The sequence below is a fragment of the Sorex fumeus genome, unplaced genomic scaffold (genome assembly GCF_029834395.1).
Source record: "Sorex fumeus unplaced genomic scaffold, SorFum_2.1 ptg000067l, whole genome shotgun sequence".
NCBI classification, from domain to species: Eukaryota; Metazoa; Chordata; class Mammalia; order Eulipotyphla; family Soricidae; genus Sorex; species Sorex fumeus.
This window is the reverse complement of record NW_026606124.1, coordinates 228680-246970: the sequence shown is the minus strand read 5'-3', so window position 1 is coordinate 246970 and position 18291 is coordinate 228680. Positions and strand designations below refer to the sequence as shown.

At 55.4% G+C, this 18291-nt stretch overlaps 1 protein-coding gene across 1 annotated transcript; it reads left to right on the top strand.

Annotated features, from left to right (window-relative positions):
• Positions 1-4254: 4254 nt before the first annotated feature.
• On the top strand, positions 4255-16292 carry CHRNB4 (cholinergic receptor nicotinic beta 4 subunit). Its single transcript, XM_056128775.1, has 6 exons — positions 4255-4352; positions 9288-9436; positions 10582-10626; positions 10730-10839; positions 11950-12919; positions 16152-16292. The coding sequence occupies exons 1-6, from the start codon at positions 4298-4300 to the stop codon at positions 16290-16292; spliced, it is 1470 nt and encodes a 489-aa protein (XP_055984750.1). The 5' UTR covers positions 4255-4297.
• The last annotated feature ends 1999 nt before the right edge of the window (positions 16293-18291 follow it).

The following is an 18291-nucleotide window of genomic DNA, read 5'->3' as shown; positions in this document are numbered from 1 at the left end:
GGTAGGGCGTTGCCTTGCATGCAGCTGACCCAGGTTTGATTCCCAGCATCCTATATGGTCCCCTGAGCATCGCCAGGGGTAATTCCTGAGTGAAGAACCAGGAGTGACCCCTGTGCATCCCTGGGTGTGACCCAAAAAACAAAATAAAAGAAAATAAAAGAAAAAATAAAGGCTATAGGGGTGCTTGCTTAGTCTTCAGAGGATGTCCACTCCCCCATGCCTTGCAGCTGAGAGCTGAGAGGTCCCTGACTCCAGCCCTCTTTTTCTGCTCTGCTGCCCACTGATGGCACCCAGGGAATAGATGTGCCTGACTCCTCACTGTGGGGATCTCAAGAGACCCCTGAGGCATTTACCTCAGTTTCTCTGCCTGAGCCTCCTGTCTTGGTCTACGCAGCGGGGAGATCAGAGAGATCACAGGCAGAGCGTCGGATGCTGGGCCAGAAAGATGGTATAGGGGAAAGTACTTGCACATGGCCCACCCGGGTTTTGTCCCCAGCACCCCATAAGGTACTCTGAGACCACCAGAAGTGATTTCTGAGCACAGAGCCAGGAGTAAGCCCTGAGCACTGCCGAGTGTGGCCCTTATGCCGAACCACAGCAGACCTCCAAACAGAAGCCCTGACAGAAAAGGTAGTGTAGAAAGGAGGTAAACAGTCAAGCATTTGGATACTAGCTGTGCTCCTGGCTATCTTGACTGATGAGATTAGAATCCAGGCATCAAGCCTCAGGGCCAACCCAGTACCAAGGAAGAGAGCATAATGAACCCCTGGACACCACAAGCTCCACCCTCAGGACCCTGAGTTCTGTGTGGGGGATTTGTGGTGGATCCCTGCCAGCTCCATCTCTCTGGTCAAGAGCGCTGCAGCCCAGGCTCAGCTGGCGAGCCAGCCAGCCTCCCCCAGGGCCAAGGCTACTGCAGAAGAAGCAGGTGGCAGGCGGTGGCAGAACCCCAGGCCAGGATGTTTGCTTGTCTGTCTGGCCCCTGGACAATAGCTCAGTCTGCAGCTGGAGCCAGGCACACAGCTGGGAGAGCCACTGCCCATCTCCACGGTCAGCCCCCTCCTGGGCCCACCCACCCACGTCTCCTTTGTTTTTTCTTTATCGCTTATCTGTAGTGCTGGGAGTCAAACCCCAGTCTGATACGTGTAAGACAAGTGCTTTATCACTGCATCACACACCCCCAGACACTCCTTTAATTTTTTTTAATTATTCTAAATATACATAAATCTGTATAAAATCATACAAGGAATACCTGAGGACTGCAAAGCAATAAGATTGGTTAGGAGGCAGGGGAGCAAGGAGGAGATATGGCTGGTCTCCAGAGGACAATATGGTGCCCTGGGAATCAAATCCACGTTGGTCATGTGCAAGGCAAGCCCCATATCTGCTGTACGACCTCACCAATTCCTGTTTTGTTTTGGACTCACACCCAGAAGTGGTCTAGGGATGAATACTCCTGGCTTGGTGCTCAGGGGAAAAAATTCAGGACTTTGGTATGCAAAGCTTGCACTCCAGCCCTTTGAGCTTTGATCCCTGTATTTAGTTTTAATGTCTCCAATTTCTTTCCACTGAAAACAGTTCCTCAGCCTTCCTTGAATTTTATAACCTTGACACTTGGGCAAACTTTCATATATTTATTTATTTATTTATTTTGCTTTTCGGGTCACACCTGGCGATGCTCAGGGGTTACTCCTGGTTTTCCACTCAGGAATAACTCCTGGCAGTGCTCAGGGGACCACATGGGATTCTGGGAATCAAATCCGGGTTGGCTGCGTGCAAGGCGAACACCCTACCCGCTGTGCTATTGAAGACATTATTCAGCCCAGAGATTGTACTCATCAGCTTTCCCCTCTGTAAAATTAGCTCTTTCCTCTAATCAGTGTTTTCATGGGTAGGTGTTTTATAACTATATATCTGATTTATCAGATTTTGGTGAGGAAGGATTCCCAACTCAGGGGGGCTCGGGGGCCATTCCTGGCATTTCTCAGTCAGCAAGACTCAGCCCAAGGGTTGGTACACACCAAGGTCAGCCCCAGAGACATTTGGGCTATGTGGTGCTGGGAAATGAACCCAACACATTATACCGTCTCCCAGCTTCTTACTCAAAGTTTCAGTGATTCACTTACTTCCGTACACGTTTCGGTTCCTCGTTTTATTCGATGAGTATCCATCACTATCACCATTGTCAGTCTATATTTTTAGGTTTGACCTGCCCCAGATTTGCTTCACAGAACCCCTTAAGGTAGTTTCTGTCTCTTTGGTATTTCCCATCCTTCTCCAAACACATCTTCTACTTTTAGGTGCAAGTGAAGATTATTTTAAAAGGATGATATTTCATCTCTCTTCTTCCTTGGTCTCTTCTGACCCTCCCACTTTCACTAACCTAGTTCGGAGCTTTGCATCTGACAAGTTCAGGGCCACACCTGATCATGCTTAGGGCTAACTTTTGGTGGTTCTCAGGGAACCACATGTGGTGCTGGGGATTGAACCAGGGTTGGCTGCATGCAAGGCAAGCCCCTTACCCCCTGTACTATCTCTCTGGCTCAGGTTTTGGTATTTACAAGCTCCCAGCCTGTGAAACACTAGGGGTACATATGTCAGGCGATAATAGGATCTCAAACAACAGATCAAGGGCAGTTCTCCCCCACCCCCCACAATGAGCAACTCAGCCACACACATGCATTTTTCCAGGCACTGGATAACAACAAGCCCCCAGTTTCTTGCCTAATCTTTTGGTCCCATTTTATGTAAAGGATTTGCCTTTGCCTTTGGCTTCCAGAGCCCAGCAGGCCCCACGCTTCACTTCAATCTTTCTGTCTCACTGACAGAGACACCCACACCCACATATACACACACACACACACATACACACACACATACACACACACACCCTTTTGTTTCTTTTCTGATTTTAGTTCATCTGCCTAGGGCTTTTGTTTTATACTGGCCTCACAGTTTTTTCTGAAAAGGCAGTTTCATTTCAACAGTGTTCTTTCTAAAGATTCTATGTCAAGTCAATGTCACGTTGTAATAAAAGACACTGACACAGTCAATATGGTAACTAGATTTAGTCTGTGGAGGTGATCAAGTTGCCTTTTTAAGTGATCACTCCCCACAAACCTTCCATTCCTACCTGCTCCTCCAGTTGTTATATTTGACAGCCAGGATCTATTTTATTTTATTTTATTTGGAGGTCTGGGGTGCTAAGGCCTATTCCAGGTTCATTGGCCAAATTTGGTCCACAGAGGTCTCAGGGATGCAGTGACAGGAATGGATCCCAGGCATTCTGCAGGCAAAGCATGCTCAAAGCAGCCAGCCCTTTGAGCCATCTCCGGGGCCAACCAAGTGGGTTTAGACCCTGAACTGAGGCACCAGCCTGGACAAGATTCAGAGGCTGCTCTGCCCTGGTGCAGATGCCCATCCTGGAGACCTCCCACCCCCAACCTCCAAGAGAATGGTAGCACTGTAGCACTGTCCTCCCGTCGTTCATCCATTTGCTGAGCAGGCACCAGTAACATCTCCATTGCGAGACTTATTGTTACTGTTTTTGGCATATTGGATACGCCATGGGGAGCTTGCCAGGCTCTGCCATGCGGGCGGGATACTCTCGATAGCTTGCCGGGCTCTCCGAGAGGGGCGGAGGAATTGAACCCGGGTCGGCTGCGTGCAAGGCAAACGCTCCACCCGCTGTGCTACCGCTCCAGCCCAAGAGAATGACTCTAAAACGTAGGAAGGGCCACCTGACCGAGGAAGGTGTGCTTGTAAGGCCCGAGGAAGCAAAAGACATCCCGTCTGACTCCGTCCCCTCTTCCACGGGACCCAACTTGGTGGGTCAGGAGACTCCAAATTTCACCCTTTTCCAGCCAGTCCCTGCGCAGTATCCGCAGAGAGCCACCGCTCTGCTCCAGCTCCCGCGAAGCCGGATATCAGACGGCGACAAAGTCCCGGCAACAACGGTCCCCGCCAGGGAAGGGTCCCGCGCGGGCCTCAGTCTCCCCTCGGTGCAAAGGGCACCAGCTGTCTGCTTGCGGCCCTCGAGGAAACCTTCGGGTCCAGCAGCGCCGGCCCCGCCCCAGGACACGCCCCCACGCCTCTGGCCACGCCCACAGGGCCACGCCCCTCGGTGGGCGTGGCATCACGCTGAGCGCACGCCGGGCCCTCGGCGAGGTCTTAGTGCCCGCGGGGCCACCTGCGAACCCTGGGCCTGGGCACAGCCGAGCTCACAGAGCTGCTCGCCGCTGCCCGCGCCCGGTCCGCCCGCTGAGCTCGCCCAGGCTGTGCCCCGGTCCCGCCCATCATGAGGAGCGCGCGCCCCCTGGTCCTTTTCTCCCTGGCTGTTCTATGCGGGCTCGGTGAGTTCTCTTTTTGGGGAGGGGGTGCAGCGGGGAGGGGACACGGGTGGGACGGCAGCGGGGGAGTGGCCCGAGGTGTCCCTGCGAGGGGCTGAGCCCGCCCGCCCAGGAGGCACCGTGGAGTCTGGCAACGGGGTCTGCGAGGTTTGGGGGTGGTGCGGAGCGCTTTCTTTGGAGTTCCTTTGGGCCGGGTCGCGCGGGGTGGGGTGGGGGCATCCCGCTCCTCCCGGGCGCGGAGGGGTGACGTGTAGACGGTCCGGTCCGGAGCAGACCGCCGCTGGCCCAGGAGAGAAGGTCCGGGTTCGCTTTGGTGGAGATGCAGACCTGGCCCAGCCGGGAAGACTGTGCGGGGGGTGAGGGTGAAAGACTTTTAGGGCGCCCTGACTCAGTTTACCCCCTCCCCAGTAGTTGGGCCAGCCTGGATACCCTACTCTTGCGCCCTGTGACTGCTCTCGGGAGCCTGGGGTCTCTGGCACCCGGCTGAAAACCCTTCCCCCGCGGAGACGGCGGGTGGTCAGGAATGCCTGATCTGGCCTCAGTTTCCCCACCCGAGGTCCCAAGGCTTTCTGCTCTTCCCCTCAGGTGCACTCTGGTAACCCTGTTTGGGCAGGGATGCTGCAGGGGTGCCGGAAGGCGAGGCTGAGACTGCTTCTGTACGTCCTGGGTGAACCTGGGTGGGTCCTTTCTCCCCTCTCAGCCTCAGTTTCCCCTTCTGGGCAACGGGGGAGCATTCACTCTTGCAGACTCCGGCATGGGAATGTCCATTTGCAGCGTTTCTTTTTTGTCTTTGTTGGGGGCCACACCCTGCTGTGCTCAGGGCTAGTCCTGGTTCAGGGATCATTCCGGTAGGGGTAAGGAGACCCTGTGGACATTTGCCCACTGTTCTATAGCTCCTCTTCAGTTGGGCTGTTTCTTAAGCGGAGTCCTGGGGCTGCCTGCCCCACCCCATTCCTGGGCTCACCCTGGCCCCTCAGGATTGAAATTTTGTCCGTGGAGCCTGGGACCATCCAGATGACTCTTGTGCTCAGTTGAAATAGCTATGACTTTGCGTGTGGTAAATTCTTTTTGGGGGAAAAAAAGCTAAAAACTCAACTTAAAAAAGAAAATTCCATAATCAAAATAGAGAGAGAGAGTGAAGTGGAAATCATCTGCCACACAGGTAGGGGGAGGGTGTGGGGTGGGGGGGCATACCGGGGTTTTTGGTGGTGGAAAATGTGTACTGGTGAGGGGACGGGTGTTTGATCATTGTATGACCTGGACTTAAACCCAAAAGCTTTGTAACTGCTCTCACGGTGATTCAATAAATAAATTTACTTTAAATAAATAAACAAAAAGAAAAAAGAAAATTCCAGAGCTGCCTTTCAGCAAATGCAAATCTGTTCCCTTCCAAGGCCCACCACCTTCTCTTACCCCGAACTCCATCCCCAAGTGAAAATCAGTTTCTCTGCCATCCTCAAGACCCCTTGGCCAAGACAATTCTGTGGCTAGTTGACTTTCTGTGGTTTGTATTCTGAAACAGGTGGTGTTATGTTTCTGGCTCTCCCATACAGATTCTGAGAGCAGATGTGTCTTTGCAGCCTGTACACACTCACAGTTTAGAACCCTAGGTGGCTTCCTCTCTGGCCGCTAACCCCTTTAATGGGAGGGGGGGCGGGCAGCGGGGGAGCAGTTTTTCCTGGAAGCCAGGGTAGGCTAGTTGCCTCATTCATCAGAATCACTGGGTGCTGGCTGACCCCTAGTGGTGGTCCCTGTCTAAGTCCCCCCAACCCCTTAAAATTTCCTACCCCAATTGTACCCCAGAAGCTTCCACCATTCTTGGGCCCCATCCCTGAGAGACCTTATCTGTTGAACCTGCTGAACTTCCTGGGCATAAAGCAGCAGATTGGAAAGTCTAAAGGACTATTGTTCTGGGCTTTCCCCCAAGGGGTGTTGTGGGGGTTAGCAGGGGGAGGGTGGACTGGAGTCCTCAGCAGGCTGCTGGACATTCCCACCCCAGCCCTCAGTTGCTCATGTATAAGTACTAACACAAGTTCAGGAATGAGCACCCATCAGCCCAGCTCGGGACATACCTGTCGGGGCAGACTCCTTACTGGGGCTTGAGCACTAAGAAGGCACAGGGTCTCTGTCTGGAGAAGTTGTTTGGATCAGAGAGCAACTCAGTGGACTGGACACAGGCTTCACATTCAGGAAGCCCAGACTTGATCCCAGGCACTTCCTGCTCTCCAGAACACTGGTAGAAATGATCACTGAACAGAGAGCCTGGAATAGCACCTCCTGGAGTAACCAAAAATCAATTCTTCCATCAAAAAAAATAAAGATAAAAAAGGACTGTAAAGCACTGTCCTCCCATTGTTCATCAATTTGATCAAGCGGGCACCCGTAATGTCTCCATTGTGGGACTTGTTGTTACTGTTTTTGGCATAGTGAATACACCATGCAGAGCTTGCCAGGCTCTGCTGTGCAGGCGGGATACTCTCGGTAGCTTGCCGGGCTCTCTGAGAGTGACAGAGGAATCAAACCCGGTTGGTCGCATGCAAGGCAAATGCCCTACCTGCTGTGCTATTGCTCCAGCCAAAAAAGGGGAAAGAGTAAAAAAGAATTTTAAATATAAGAAACTAGGGGGTCTGGAGCAATAGCACAGCGGGTAGGGCGTTTGCCTTGCACTCGGCCAACCTGGGTTTGATTCCCAGCATCCCATATGGTACCCTGAGCACCGCCAGGGGTAATTCCTGAGTGCAGAGCCAGGAGGAACCCCTGTGCATTGCCAGGTGTGACCTTAAAAAAAAAAAGCAAAATAAATAAATAAATACAAGAAACTTCTAGACCCAGTTTAGATGCTGCTGACTGGGGAGGTCCTTAAGTATGTTCCTTTCTCTCTTTGATTTCAGCTTCCCAGGCTGCAAGATAGTACATGGGTGGAAATCAGAGGTTCATTTGACCTACTTTCTCCTTCCCAGGGAGAAACAAATCACTGTGCCCCACTCCCTCCAAAATCTACCTCCCTTAGGTGAAACAACAGAAAGCGGCAGCCTATGGCACTTGGGGCCACCATTGCCCCCAGCCTTTGGGGAAAGTTGATAAATTACCCACAAAGTCTTCAGAACCCGACTCTGGGGTTCACTGCTCCTCCCCCAGCCAGGCCAGGCCCCCTGGGGCGAGATAAGACATGAGAGGCTGGAAAGGTTGCCCCTGGGCTCTGGGCACTGTGGAGAAGTGGGTGCCAGCCTCCCTCCCGCAGTGATGCGAGGCGGGGACACCGCAGACTCCCCCCAGAGCTCTCTCGTCCCTGCGAGGGTGGGCTTGAGCTCGCAGCTGCCCTCCCTCCAGTCTGGATGGCACCGCCCGGTGCATGCACCAGACAGACTGGGAGGAGGCCCGGGGCTGCAGCTGGCCTCCACGGGGTGAGAGCAGGGCTGGGAATGTAGGCCGAGCCTCCGCAGGGCCCGCCCGGGGCAGCCCCCGAGGGCCAGCGCTTGCAGGTGGGCCGGGAGTAGCCTGCACACGGTCTCCTAAATAGGCAGCGCAGCTCCAGATAGGCAACGAGTTGGAAAGAGCAGGAGCGGGCAGGGGTGGCTGTTCCGGGGCCTAATTTCAGCCAGCTCCCACCCTCACCCCCCAAGCCCAGTGCATACCTGCTTGTCCAGGCAGAGGCAGCAGCTGGGAAACTGAACCTCGTCAGGGAGTCGTGAGAGTCCCCGACATCCCTCTCCTCAGCTCCCATCTTTACCCGCCCACCCACCCCTACACCTGCACTGGTTCCTCTATTGCAAGCCCCATCTCTGTTCCTGTCTTTCCTTCTCCAGGGCCCTCACTACCCTCTCGCTCCCTCCAAACGCAGCACCCCTCCTGCCACCCAACCCTGACATTCCCCGCAGAAGACCATGATGGGGGAGCCCAGGACCTTCCCTTCTTCCCTGTAAAGCAGCAAAGACAAAGGCCCCCAAACCAAGTGGTCAGAGATCTGGGGTGGAAGAGAGGGTTAGGCTTGAGTTTGTGGGAACTGAGGAGGAAATTACAGGGCAGCCCAGTGGTACTTGGGGGCTACCATGGTTACACCCGGTGGTGCTCAGGGAGCCATGCAGTATTCGGGATCAGACACAAGGTCTCGTGCATGCGACATGTGTGTCCTGCCATTTGTATCATCTTCCTGCCTGGGGCTCTAAGAACACCCTTTTAAGCTCTAGAACAGGAGCCTACTGACAGATGGACCCCCCCACCCCCCGGTTGGCTTCCACAGGCACCTTGCATGCTGAAGACCCAAATGTGAGCCGCCAGAGATCCTCAGTGAGAGCCTCACCTCTGCAAGCTCCACACCCCACAGCCTTTGGCACATGACCTTTCTGGCTGGGGCCACACTGGGGGGCAGGAGAGAGAGGCACTTCCAGGCTGGCCTTAGCCCCCATGTGGTCAAGAAGGACGCTGGGACATTTCCGGGTGGGAAGAGGTTGCCCACAGATAGAAGTAGGGGTGGCGGGGGTGGGGGGGCGGAGTGGAGGCAGCGGCCTGGGCACGGGAGAGCTGTGAGCCATCAGGGCCAGGGCACAGGGCACATGGTGGAGCTGTCATGTGGCAGGGTTGGGTCCACCTCTGCCTGGAACCCTTCAAGTTGGGGGGGCCCTGGAGAGACCAGGAAGAGGTCACTACATATCAAAGCAGCGCAGAGAGCTCAGAGCAGGGCTAGAGATGAAGTCGAAGGGGGGGGGGGCAGATGGACCTGGCGAGATGCTCAGTTTGGGGTCACTCCTTGCTGGAGGGGTTGCAGGGGGAAAGGGGTGCAGGGTGGTGTGGGTGGGAAGCAGCACTCCGTCTGGGCTATGTTCAGTTCGAGATCTCCCTGAGAAGCGCCTGCCTGGGGGTGCCTGGTCTCCTCCCCAGCCGGCCCTCAGTAGCAGGGGAGCTGGACACAGACAGTGGGGCTGACCCTGCTTTTCCCAGGGGACTGCCGCCGGGCCAACGCCGAAGAGAAGCTCATGAACGACCTGCTCAACAAAACTCGCTACAACAACCTGATCCGCCCGGCCACCAGCAACTCCCAGCTCATCTCCATCCAGCTGCAGCTCTCCCTGGCGCAGCTCATCAGCGTGGTACATGCGTGTGGCCTGATGGGTTGAGGGAGCGGGGTCGGGGACAGTGGAAAGGCCCTCAGAGGCCCGGGAGGGCTTTGAAAAAAGCAGCGGCCGAGTGGCCATGCCATACGGCAAGACTCAGGGCACATAGGTTTTCACCTTGGCATCACCCAGACTTCTGGAAGAGCCCCAGGCTGTGCATCAGATCTTTCCCCTTCTTCAGAGATTCGGCAATGTGCCAACATTGCAGATCCCAGGACTGCCCTGGAGCTGTGGTTCTTTGTTTTGCTTTTGTTTGGGGGCCACGCCTGGCAGTGCTCAGGGCTTACTCCTGACCTTGCACTCAAGGGTCGCTCCTGGTGGTACCAAATATGAACAATCTCTCTGGCCTCAAGTTACAATGATTTCGTTCCAAAATTTTGTCTTTGCCTTCATGTATGCTCAGTCTGTCGAGGGCGGTCAGGGGGCAGTGGGGGGAAGGGGGAGGGGGAGGGGGCAAGCCTGCATGTGCACCCCAGTTCCACAGTTTGAAGCCACCTGAAAATCCAAGGTCTTGGATTGATGGAGAGACTTTGACTTCAAGTAATAGAGCTTCTAACTACAATTTCTGAAGCAACATGGCCTCTCTAAGGAGCACACAGGCCGGCACGGTTGTGTGTGTGTGTGTGTGTGTGTGTGTGTGTGTGTGTGTGTGTGTGTATTAGGTGGTAGTGGTGTGAATGTGGGAGAGTTTTTGGGGGAGTATGTGGGATGTATGTGGGGCGTGTATGGGTGTGTGTGGGGGGGTATATGCTTGGTGTTTGTGATAATGTGCCGAGAGTGTATGTGGGTTGATGTGGGGTGAGGCGGGGGGGGGGTTATGTGGGGTTGTAGGGTATATGGGAAGTGTGAGTGGGGGTATATGTGGGGTCATGGGGGTGGTCTGGTTGCTAGAGGGTATGGTGTGGGGTTATGTGGGGGTTGTGTGTGGTAACTCACTCGAGGTGGGGAGAACCCCTGGGATGTGCCTCCCAACATGCCAGGTGAGAAGTGCCTGTGAGTCACCCGACAGATGGTTGGTTAGGCAGCAGTTGGTCACATGTGCCCAGAACGTGGGGTGCTTATGGGAGAAAGCAGGCCTGGGCATGAAAGTGCCTTCTGAACTGACAGCTGTGTCCTTCCAGAATGAGCGGGAGCAGTTCATGACCACCAACGTCTGGCTGAAACAGGTAGGAGCCCCGCATATCCTAGCCCACCTGAGCTGCCTTTTCTCCAGGGGGATCCGTGGGGGTGAGGGGTCTGCCCATGATGAGGCCTTGCCTGCCTGCCCAGGAATGGACCGACTACCGCCTGGCGTGGAACAGCTCCCGCTATGAGGGCGTGAACATCCTGAGGATCCCAGCCAAGCGCCTCTGGCTGCCTGACATCGTGCTTTACAACAAGTGAGTGTAGCATCAGCCTGGAGTCCAGGGGAGTCTGCCCTTGACCACGTCTCCCCTGAGCCTTGTTTTTTTTTCCGTCTGGAAAAAGGACATAATAAGTTCTGTTGGAATTTTGCAAGACTTAAAAGGGCTAAGGTGGGGCAGGGCCGTTGGCTCACTGGGTGTCCTCCGAAGCTGGGTCTACCCCTGCCCTGCCTGCTTGTGTCCCCACACTGCTGCCTTCCAGGCCACAGGGCTGAGAAGTGGATTCAAGTTGAGTGAATCCACTTAGTTACAAGTGAGGAATGGGGCAGTGGTAGGGGCTCAGTGCAGCAGGCCCCGAGCATCCTAACTGTCCTCTCTGTCCTCCACAAGGCTTATTGGACTCTCAGTTGCGTTATACATGTAACTGTGGGTATTGCTGGATTTCTATGTCTCAGTGTGATAGGAAAGCGGAAGTTGCGAGAGAGACTCTTTCTGGGTGGAAGTTTGAACCAGCAGAAGCATGAGATGATGATGAGCATGTGTGGTGTGAAGATAAAAGCCAAATTTAGGGGCCAGAGAGATAGTACAGTCGGTAGAGCACTTGCCTTACATGTGGCCAACCTGAGTTCAGTCCCCATACCCCAAGTGTTCCCCTGAGCCCTGCCAGGAGTAAGCTCTGAGCACAGTCAAGTACAACCCAACACCCGCCCCCCCCAAATAAAACAAGAAAACAAATGGCACTGCCATGTGGGTGCCACCTGCTATCTACAAGAGCACCTGCAAATTAAAAATCTTAGCTATACTTCCTTACTCATATTTTGCCCATGCAGAAGTCACAGAACTTCCGGGAACCTCATTTTTCCCATCTGTAAAATGGGAATGACAATAAGTCCTACGGGGCTATTGCTAGGTATAAATGAGCTCATACACATGAAGCCTCCGAACTGATAGGACTTTCTCTGCTCTGCACTTACCAGGTGAAACAGTTCTTTGCTGGGAGGGCATGGCAGTGGGGTGAGAGAGGGTGTTCAGGAGGGCAGTTAGTGGGGTGTGGTCCTCCCAAGGGATCCAGAGGTCTGGGGGGTTCTGAGCATAGGCCTGACTTGTCAGTGGGTTTCCTGACGTCTGCTTCATGCCCTGCCCCAGTGCGGATGGGTCCTACGAGGTGTCCATCTACACCAACGTGGTGGTCCGCTCCAATGGCAGTGCCATGTGGTTGCCGCCCGCCATCTACAAGAGCGCCTGCAAGATCGAGGTGAAGCACTTCCCCTTTGACCAGCAGAACTGCACCCTCAAGTTCCGCTCCTGGACCTACGACCACACGGAGATCGACATGGTACTCAAGTCACCCACAGCCAGCATGGACGACTTCACACCCAGCGGCGAGTGGGACATTGTGGCACTCCCGGGACGGAGGACGGTGAACCCGCAGGACCCCCGCTATGTGGACGTCACCTACGACTTCGTGATCAAGCGCAAGCCGCTCTTCTACACCATCAACCTCATCATCCCCTGCGTGCTCATCACCTCGCTGGCCATCCTGGTCTTCTACCTGCCCTCTGACTGCGGCGAGAAGATGACGCTCTGCATCTCCGTGCTGCTGGCGCTCACCGTCTTCCTGCTGCTCATCTCCAAGATCGTGCCGCCCACCTCGCTGGACGTGCCGCTCATCGGCAAGTACCTCATGTTCACCATGGTGCTGGTCACCTTCTCCATCGTCACCACCGTGTGCGTGCTCAACGTGCACCACCGCTCACCCAGCACACACAGCATGCCTCCCTGGGTCCAGCACTACTTCCTGCACCAGCTGCCCACGTTCCTCTTCATGAAGCGCCCAGGTGGCAGCCCCCCAGGCGGCCCCCAGCCAGGCCAGATCCTCCTGGCCAAGGCTGAGACCGGTGGCCCCACCAGCTCCCCCCACCTCTATGGCAACTCCATGTTCTTTGTGAATCCTGCCTCTGCGGCCCCCAAATCTCCAACAGGCTCGGCCACTGTGGGGCTCCCGGGGGACCACCGGCTCCCATCGTCTGGGCAATTCCAGGAGGAGCTGCAGGAGGCTTTGGAGGGCGTCAACTTCATTGCCCAGCACATGCGGAGCGACGACCAAGACCAGAGCGTGAGTTGGTGGCCCGCCCCTGTGGGGTGCCCTTGCATGGTGCCCCCAGCTCACTGGAGGGAGGGGGCTGGGGCTTCCCTTTACCCAAGCCAGGTGAGACAAAGGGTAAGGTATCTGGAACAAAAACAGGTTTTATTATAGCTTCCTGCATGGAGAGAAAAGATGTACAAGACCCTTCCCTTTGTTTATTTGGGGGCTCCCCACAGGCAGAATGTGAAGATGAGGACGCAGGTCAAGACAGTTGTTTTGAGCAAGGACCCCAGGAAGCTTGGGTAGGAAGGAAGAAAGGAATTTGAGGCACAAAAAAGGCAAAAAGCAGGGGAGTTGGGGAGGCGCCATTCCAGAGACCCCCAAGGATGCAGGGAACAAGCCTGGGATTCAGCCCCTGGAGGGACCATGGTGTGTGCCTTCATGGGGAGGAAGGGCCCCAGGGCACAATTCCTGTTGACCTTGGAGCCTCCCACTGACCTTGGAGCCAGCTTCGAGGTGTAGCCATAACCCTTGGGGCAAAGGAAAAGGCTGCATGGAGGGTCCCAGGGGCTGGTGCTGCCTCCTGCAGCCTCTGGGTGTGGGGGTTCCATCCTCCTTCGGGCTCGCGAAGGGCCCACAGAAATGCCACAGATTTGAGGGGTTGAGAAACATCTGTTCACACATCCTCATATGAGGCCAATATAATACACAATATTTTTATGGGATGCCTACGGTCGCCAGATATCTAGATATATTTTCAATGTTTTGGTTATTTTCCACAGGACAGAGCAGTTAGGACTGGAGTGTAGGGAACTCCTGCAAGTTCCCCGAGCGGGTAATGCTCCGGGAACAAGGTGTTTACAGCCCCAGAGCCCGGATGGAGCGGGGAGAGGGTGGAGATTTTCCAGTCCTGCACTCCTGGTGGGGGTCTCACGGACCAGCTGTAAACATCCTCCTTTCCACACGTTGCTGCTGAGGCCAACCCAGTCCTCAGAGCACAGAGAGCTGCCTGAGAAGTAGAGAAATGAGAACAGCTGCTCGGTCCAACCCCCAGCTCCCTGGCCAGTCTCCGGGGAAGGCGCTGGGATTCCATTAGTTGGAGGGGAGAAAAGAGCAGATGGAAGAAGCGCCGTCTCTCCGCTGCGTGGGGAGCACAGAATCGCTTCCAGCTGCAAAGCAGGCTGTGGGCTCTCGCTCCTGGCCACAGGGGTGTCCTCAGCACCCCTACCCTGAAGCTGGTCGCAAACATGGGCAGCGGATGGCCCCAGGCTTGCTACCCCTCATCTGCAGCGCCCAGCTGGTGCATCTGGGCACGCTCCAGTCACAGAGGACCATCAGATCTCACTTCCTGACCAGGGTTCCATGCTATTCTTTCCAAGTAACTCCAGGCAGTATCCCTGCCTCTCTGATTCCCGGGACCCCCAAATGTCCATGCACAGCTGGGAGTGCTGCAGATTGATCCGTGAGGACCACATGGGCCCGTTTTCCAGCCCCACCCCTGCGGGGAAGGGGGTGAGGGAGCGGGCGCTGTGCTGGGAGAGCCTCGATCTGTGCGAAGGTGTCCAGGAGTTGCCCTGTCCACCTGACCCCAAGTGGGCTTCAGGAAGGACTGGTCTCCTGCACCCCTGGCTGAGCTGCGTGAGCCCCACGCTCTCCCCTCCAGAGCCCTGCACACCCCTTGGTACTCAGGGGCCTCCTGCTTTTTCTTTTTTTCTTTTTTGGCTTTTTGGGTCATACCCGGCGATGCTCAGGGGTTACTCCTGGCTCTGCACTCAGGAATCACTCCTGGCAGTGCTCGGGGGACCCCACGGGATGCTGGGAATCGACCCAGGTGGGCTGCGTGCAAGGCAAACACCCTCCCCGCTGTGCTATCGCTCCAGCCCGCTCCTGCTTTTTCTAACCCGATTAATTAAAAGCCTCTTGGGGGAAGGAACCAGGCAGAACCGGCTGTTCCTGCGAGGGTGGGCTTCCGTGAGTTCCGGCCAACCACCGAGTTGCTGCTGAGCCCCCCACGACTGCTCTCCAGCACTGCCCACAGCAGTGAGGCAGGTTCTCTTGCAGAGAGAGCAAAGCTCAGAGAGGCTCTCTACCTCGTTCAGGGTCACACAGCGGGGGCTGGCTGGACAGAACCCAGGCAGGATCCTCAAACTATCTTGCCCAGATTATGAAGCTACAGGCTCACTGAGTGGTGTCCTCAGGCCGCTGGAGAGAAGAGGCTTTCTCCCCGGCCCTCGCCTGGCCCCCCGGCCCCCACCCCTGCCCAAAGCCAGCCCCTGCTTCATTTCTCATCTCAGCACTTTCATGCTCCCTAGCAAATCACTGGGCTCTGTATACAGCACAAAAATATAAAGAGAGGGGGAAGGCAGGTGCATATCTGCCTTCACACACACACACACACACACACACACACGCACATATACTCTCAGGCCAGGCAGCTGTGGTGTGTGTGTGTGTGTGTGTGTCTGTCTGTCTGTCTACAGGCACATGCGTGTCCACGTGTATGGCAGGCCCTGGGGACACAGGATTATTCCGTGGTGGGTGGAGGGGCACCGCTGATGGACCCTAATACACGGGATGGCTGGTGCCAGCAAGCCTGGTTTCCCACCCCGCTCCAAGGGGCTGACGAGCGAGATTGTGTAGGGACACAGACGTTGGGATTCCTGGACCCCTCTACCAGGCCAAGGGAGCAGACGGGGCCCCACCTCGGGGTGTCAGCCCTACTTCTGCCAGCCCCACACCCTACAGCTGGCTCTGGGGAGACAGTGAAGGGGAGGAAAAGCTAGTTGATGCAGCAGGAGGAAGCTGAATCTTAATTACAGGATTGAATTGAGCAAATTAAGCAAATTAAACAGCAGGATTTCCAGGGACCCTGCAGGCCCCAGGGTCCTGCGTCCTCCCCAGCTCTGCAGCCCCCCACCCCCGAACCTTCCTTGGGGTGAACCTCAGGAAAAGGTATTATGGTGCAAATAAGAGAAAGCACTGGGTGAACACCCCCAGCCCCAGCCCCTTTTATGATCTGGTTTGGTTTCAGATTCAGATTGCCCCCTCAAAGTGTGGGGTGGCGTGACCCCAACCTTTCTGAGGGTCGCTGCAGGGGGCCCCTGAGACAGAGATCCACACCATTCCCGTTCCCCCACTGAGATGCCACCCATCCAAGTGGCCAGTAAGGCGCCTGGGCAAAGGCAGGGCTTGGCTGGGGAGGCTGGGAGGGGGGTCCCAGGATGTCTCCCCCCACCCTGTCACCTGCTCTCCCTGCCTGCAGGTGGTCGAAGACTGGAAGTACGTGGCCATGGTTGTCGACCGGCTCTTCCTCTGGGTGTTCGTGGTGGTGTGTGTGCTCGGCACTGGGGGACTCTTCCTGCCCCCCCTCTTCCAGACCCACATACCTCCCGAGGGACCCTAGGTTGCCCTGGGGTGGGAGAGGATGCTGTGTGCTGCAAGGGTCAGTGGCTTTCTTCCTTCCTCCCTCCCTCCCTCCCTCCTTCTCTCCCTCCCTCCCTCCTTCCTTCCTTCCTTCCTTCCTTCCTTCCTTCCTTCCTTCCTTCCTTCCTTCCTCTCACACCCAGCGATGCACATCGATGCTCATGTGCTCACAAATTACTCCTGGCGGTGCTCAGGGGACCATATGGGATTCTGGGAATGGAACCTGGGTCAGCTGTGTGCAAGGCAAACACCCTACCCACTGTGCTGTCGCTCCAGCCCCCTCTTCCCCGCCTATGGCTGCTTTCTCCTGGTGGACACTGACCGAGACCAAAATCGTGAGAGCCACAGCCAACAGCCCTTCCCGTGCCCATGGAGGGGTGAGGCTAGAGGCCTGGGCTGACCTCTGCCAGAGCCTTGGAGGGACCCAGAGGGCTTTGCCCCAGCAGAGGGCAGCACCCACCGCGAGCTGGCCTACCTCTCAACCCCTCCTCAGGACGCCGCTCCCCTCCCCCTTTCAGCCCCCAGCCTTCACATCTGCTGACCTTCCCCACCCCCCCACCCCGCCCCCGCCCCCGCCCCACGCTTCTCCTGACACTGCCTCCCTGGGGTCCTGCTCAGGCCCCCCATCATGCCATGCCCGCTCTCCTGGGTGACTGTCCCCATCATCTCTTCTAGAGCCTTCTTCGCGTGCCACCTTTCCTGTGCTCCTCCACACCTGCAGCTCTTCTTCCTGGGTGGTGGTGGTGGGGGGGGAGGGTGTGCACTGGCCTCATACCCAGGGGGAGAGCCAGGATCCTTATCCTGCTGTGTGCAGCAGCCGCCTAGGGCCTGGACAGGGCTCGGCACGAAGTGGGAACACAGTGCTTGCTCGGCACACAGTGGGAACTCAATAAATGTTTGCTCAACAAGCGGCTCCTCTTCCTCTTCCAACTGGGATGCCCCTCTGAACAACCAGCCCTGCTCCCCGACCTCCCCCAGCTCTACATTGGTCAGCGCCTCCTGTTTGAGGTCACCCAGCTCACCTTCCTCATCTCGTAGCTTCCCTGACTGCCCCATGCACTGTGCCCAGCCTGTAGTAGCCACGCAGAGTATTTGTGGAATGCTGAAAGACATTTCCCCCTACCCCCCATTCTGTTTTTGAAATAACCCTACAATGAAATTGACTTGATATACAGCCTCGTGAATTTCAGTTCATGTCATGTGATCAGAAGTAGCTGTACCCAATATCCCGTCATCCCTCGACCACCCCCTCCCCCCACACCCTGGAAACTACTTCTACTCTTTTTCTATTTGGTCTTTTCAGATTGACCCTCCTCCCCCCCCCCACACCCCAATTTTACAGTGCCAGGGATAGAACCCAAGCCTCAGACAATGAGCATCAAACACTCAAACATCCCTATCTGTCAAGAATGCTTTAAAATAAAATCATTTAAAATAATTTCTGAGAGTTGTCTCTTTCTCTAAGCAGAATGTTTTTTTATTTTTTGTTAAATTGAATCACCATGAGGTACATAGTTACAAAGCTGATCATGATCGGGTTTCAGTCATACACTGTTCCAACACCCATCCCTCCACCAGTGTACATTTCCCACCACCAATGTCCCCAGCTTCCCTCCTTCCACCTCTCCCCCCAGCCTGCTTCAGTGACAGGCACTTTTCTTTCTCTTTCCTTTTGGACATTATGGTTTGCAGTGCACATACTGAAAGGTTTTCATGTTTGTCCCTTTGCCTATTTTCAGCACACAATTCTTAATCCAGAGTGATCATTTCCAACTATCACTGACATAATGGTTCCTTCTCTATCTTATCTATTTCCCCCAGCATCTGAGGCAGGTTTCCAACTGTTAACCAAACCTCCTGGCCCATGTTTCTACTGTCCTTGGGTATTAGTCTTATACTATGTTTTTTTTTTTAAATATCCCTCAAATGACTGCAATCAGAGCAGAATGCTTTTGAGATCGGCCACACCGTTGGAGGCA

Excerpts from the sequence above, each read along its gene's own strand:
- CHRNB4 (XM_056128775.1), top strand. The coding sequence starts at position 4,298 with ATGAGGAGCGCGCGCCCCCTGGTCCTTTTCTCCCTGGCTGTTCTATGC. Across the intron at positions 9,437-10,581 it reads TGGCGCAGCTCATCAGCGTG|AATGAGCGGGAGCAGTTCAT; the intron begins GTACATGCGTGT and ends GTGTCCTTCCAG. Across the intron at positions 10,627-10,729 it reads CCAACGTCTGGCTGAAACAG|GAATGGACCGACTACCGCCT; the intron begins GTAGGAGCCCCG and ends CTGCCTGCCCAG.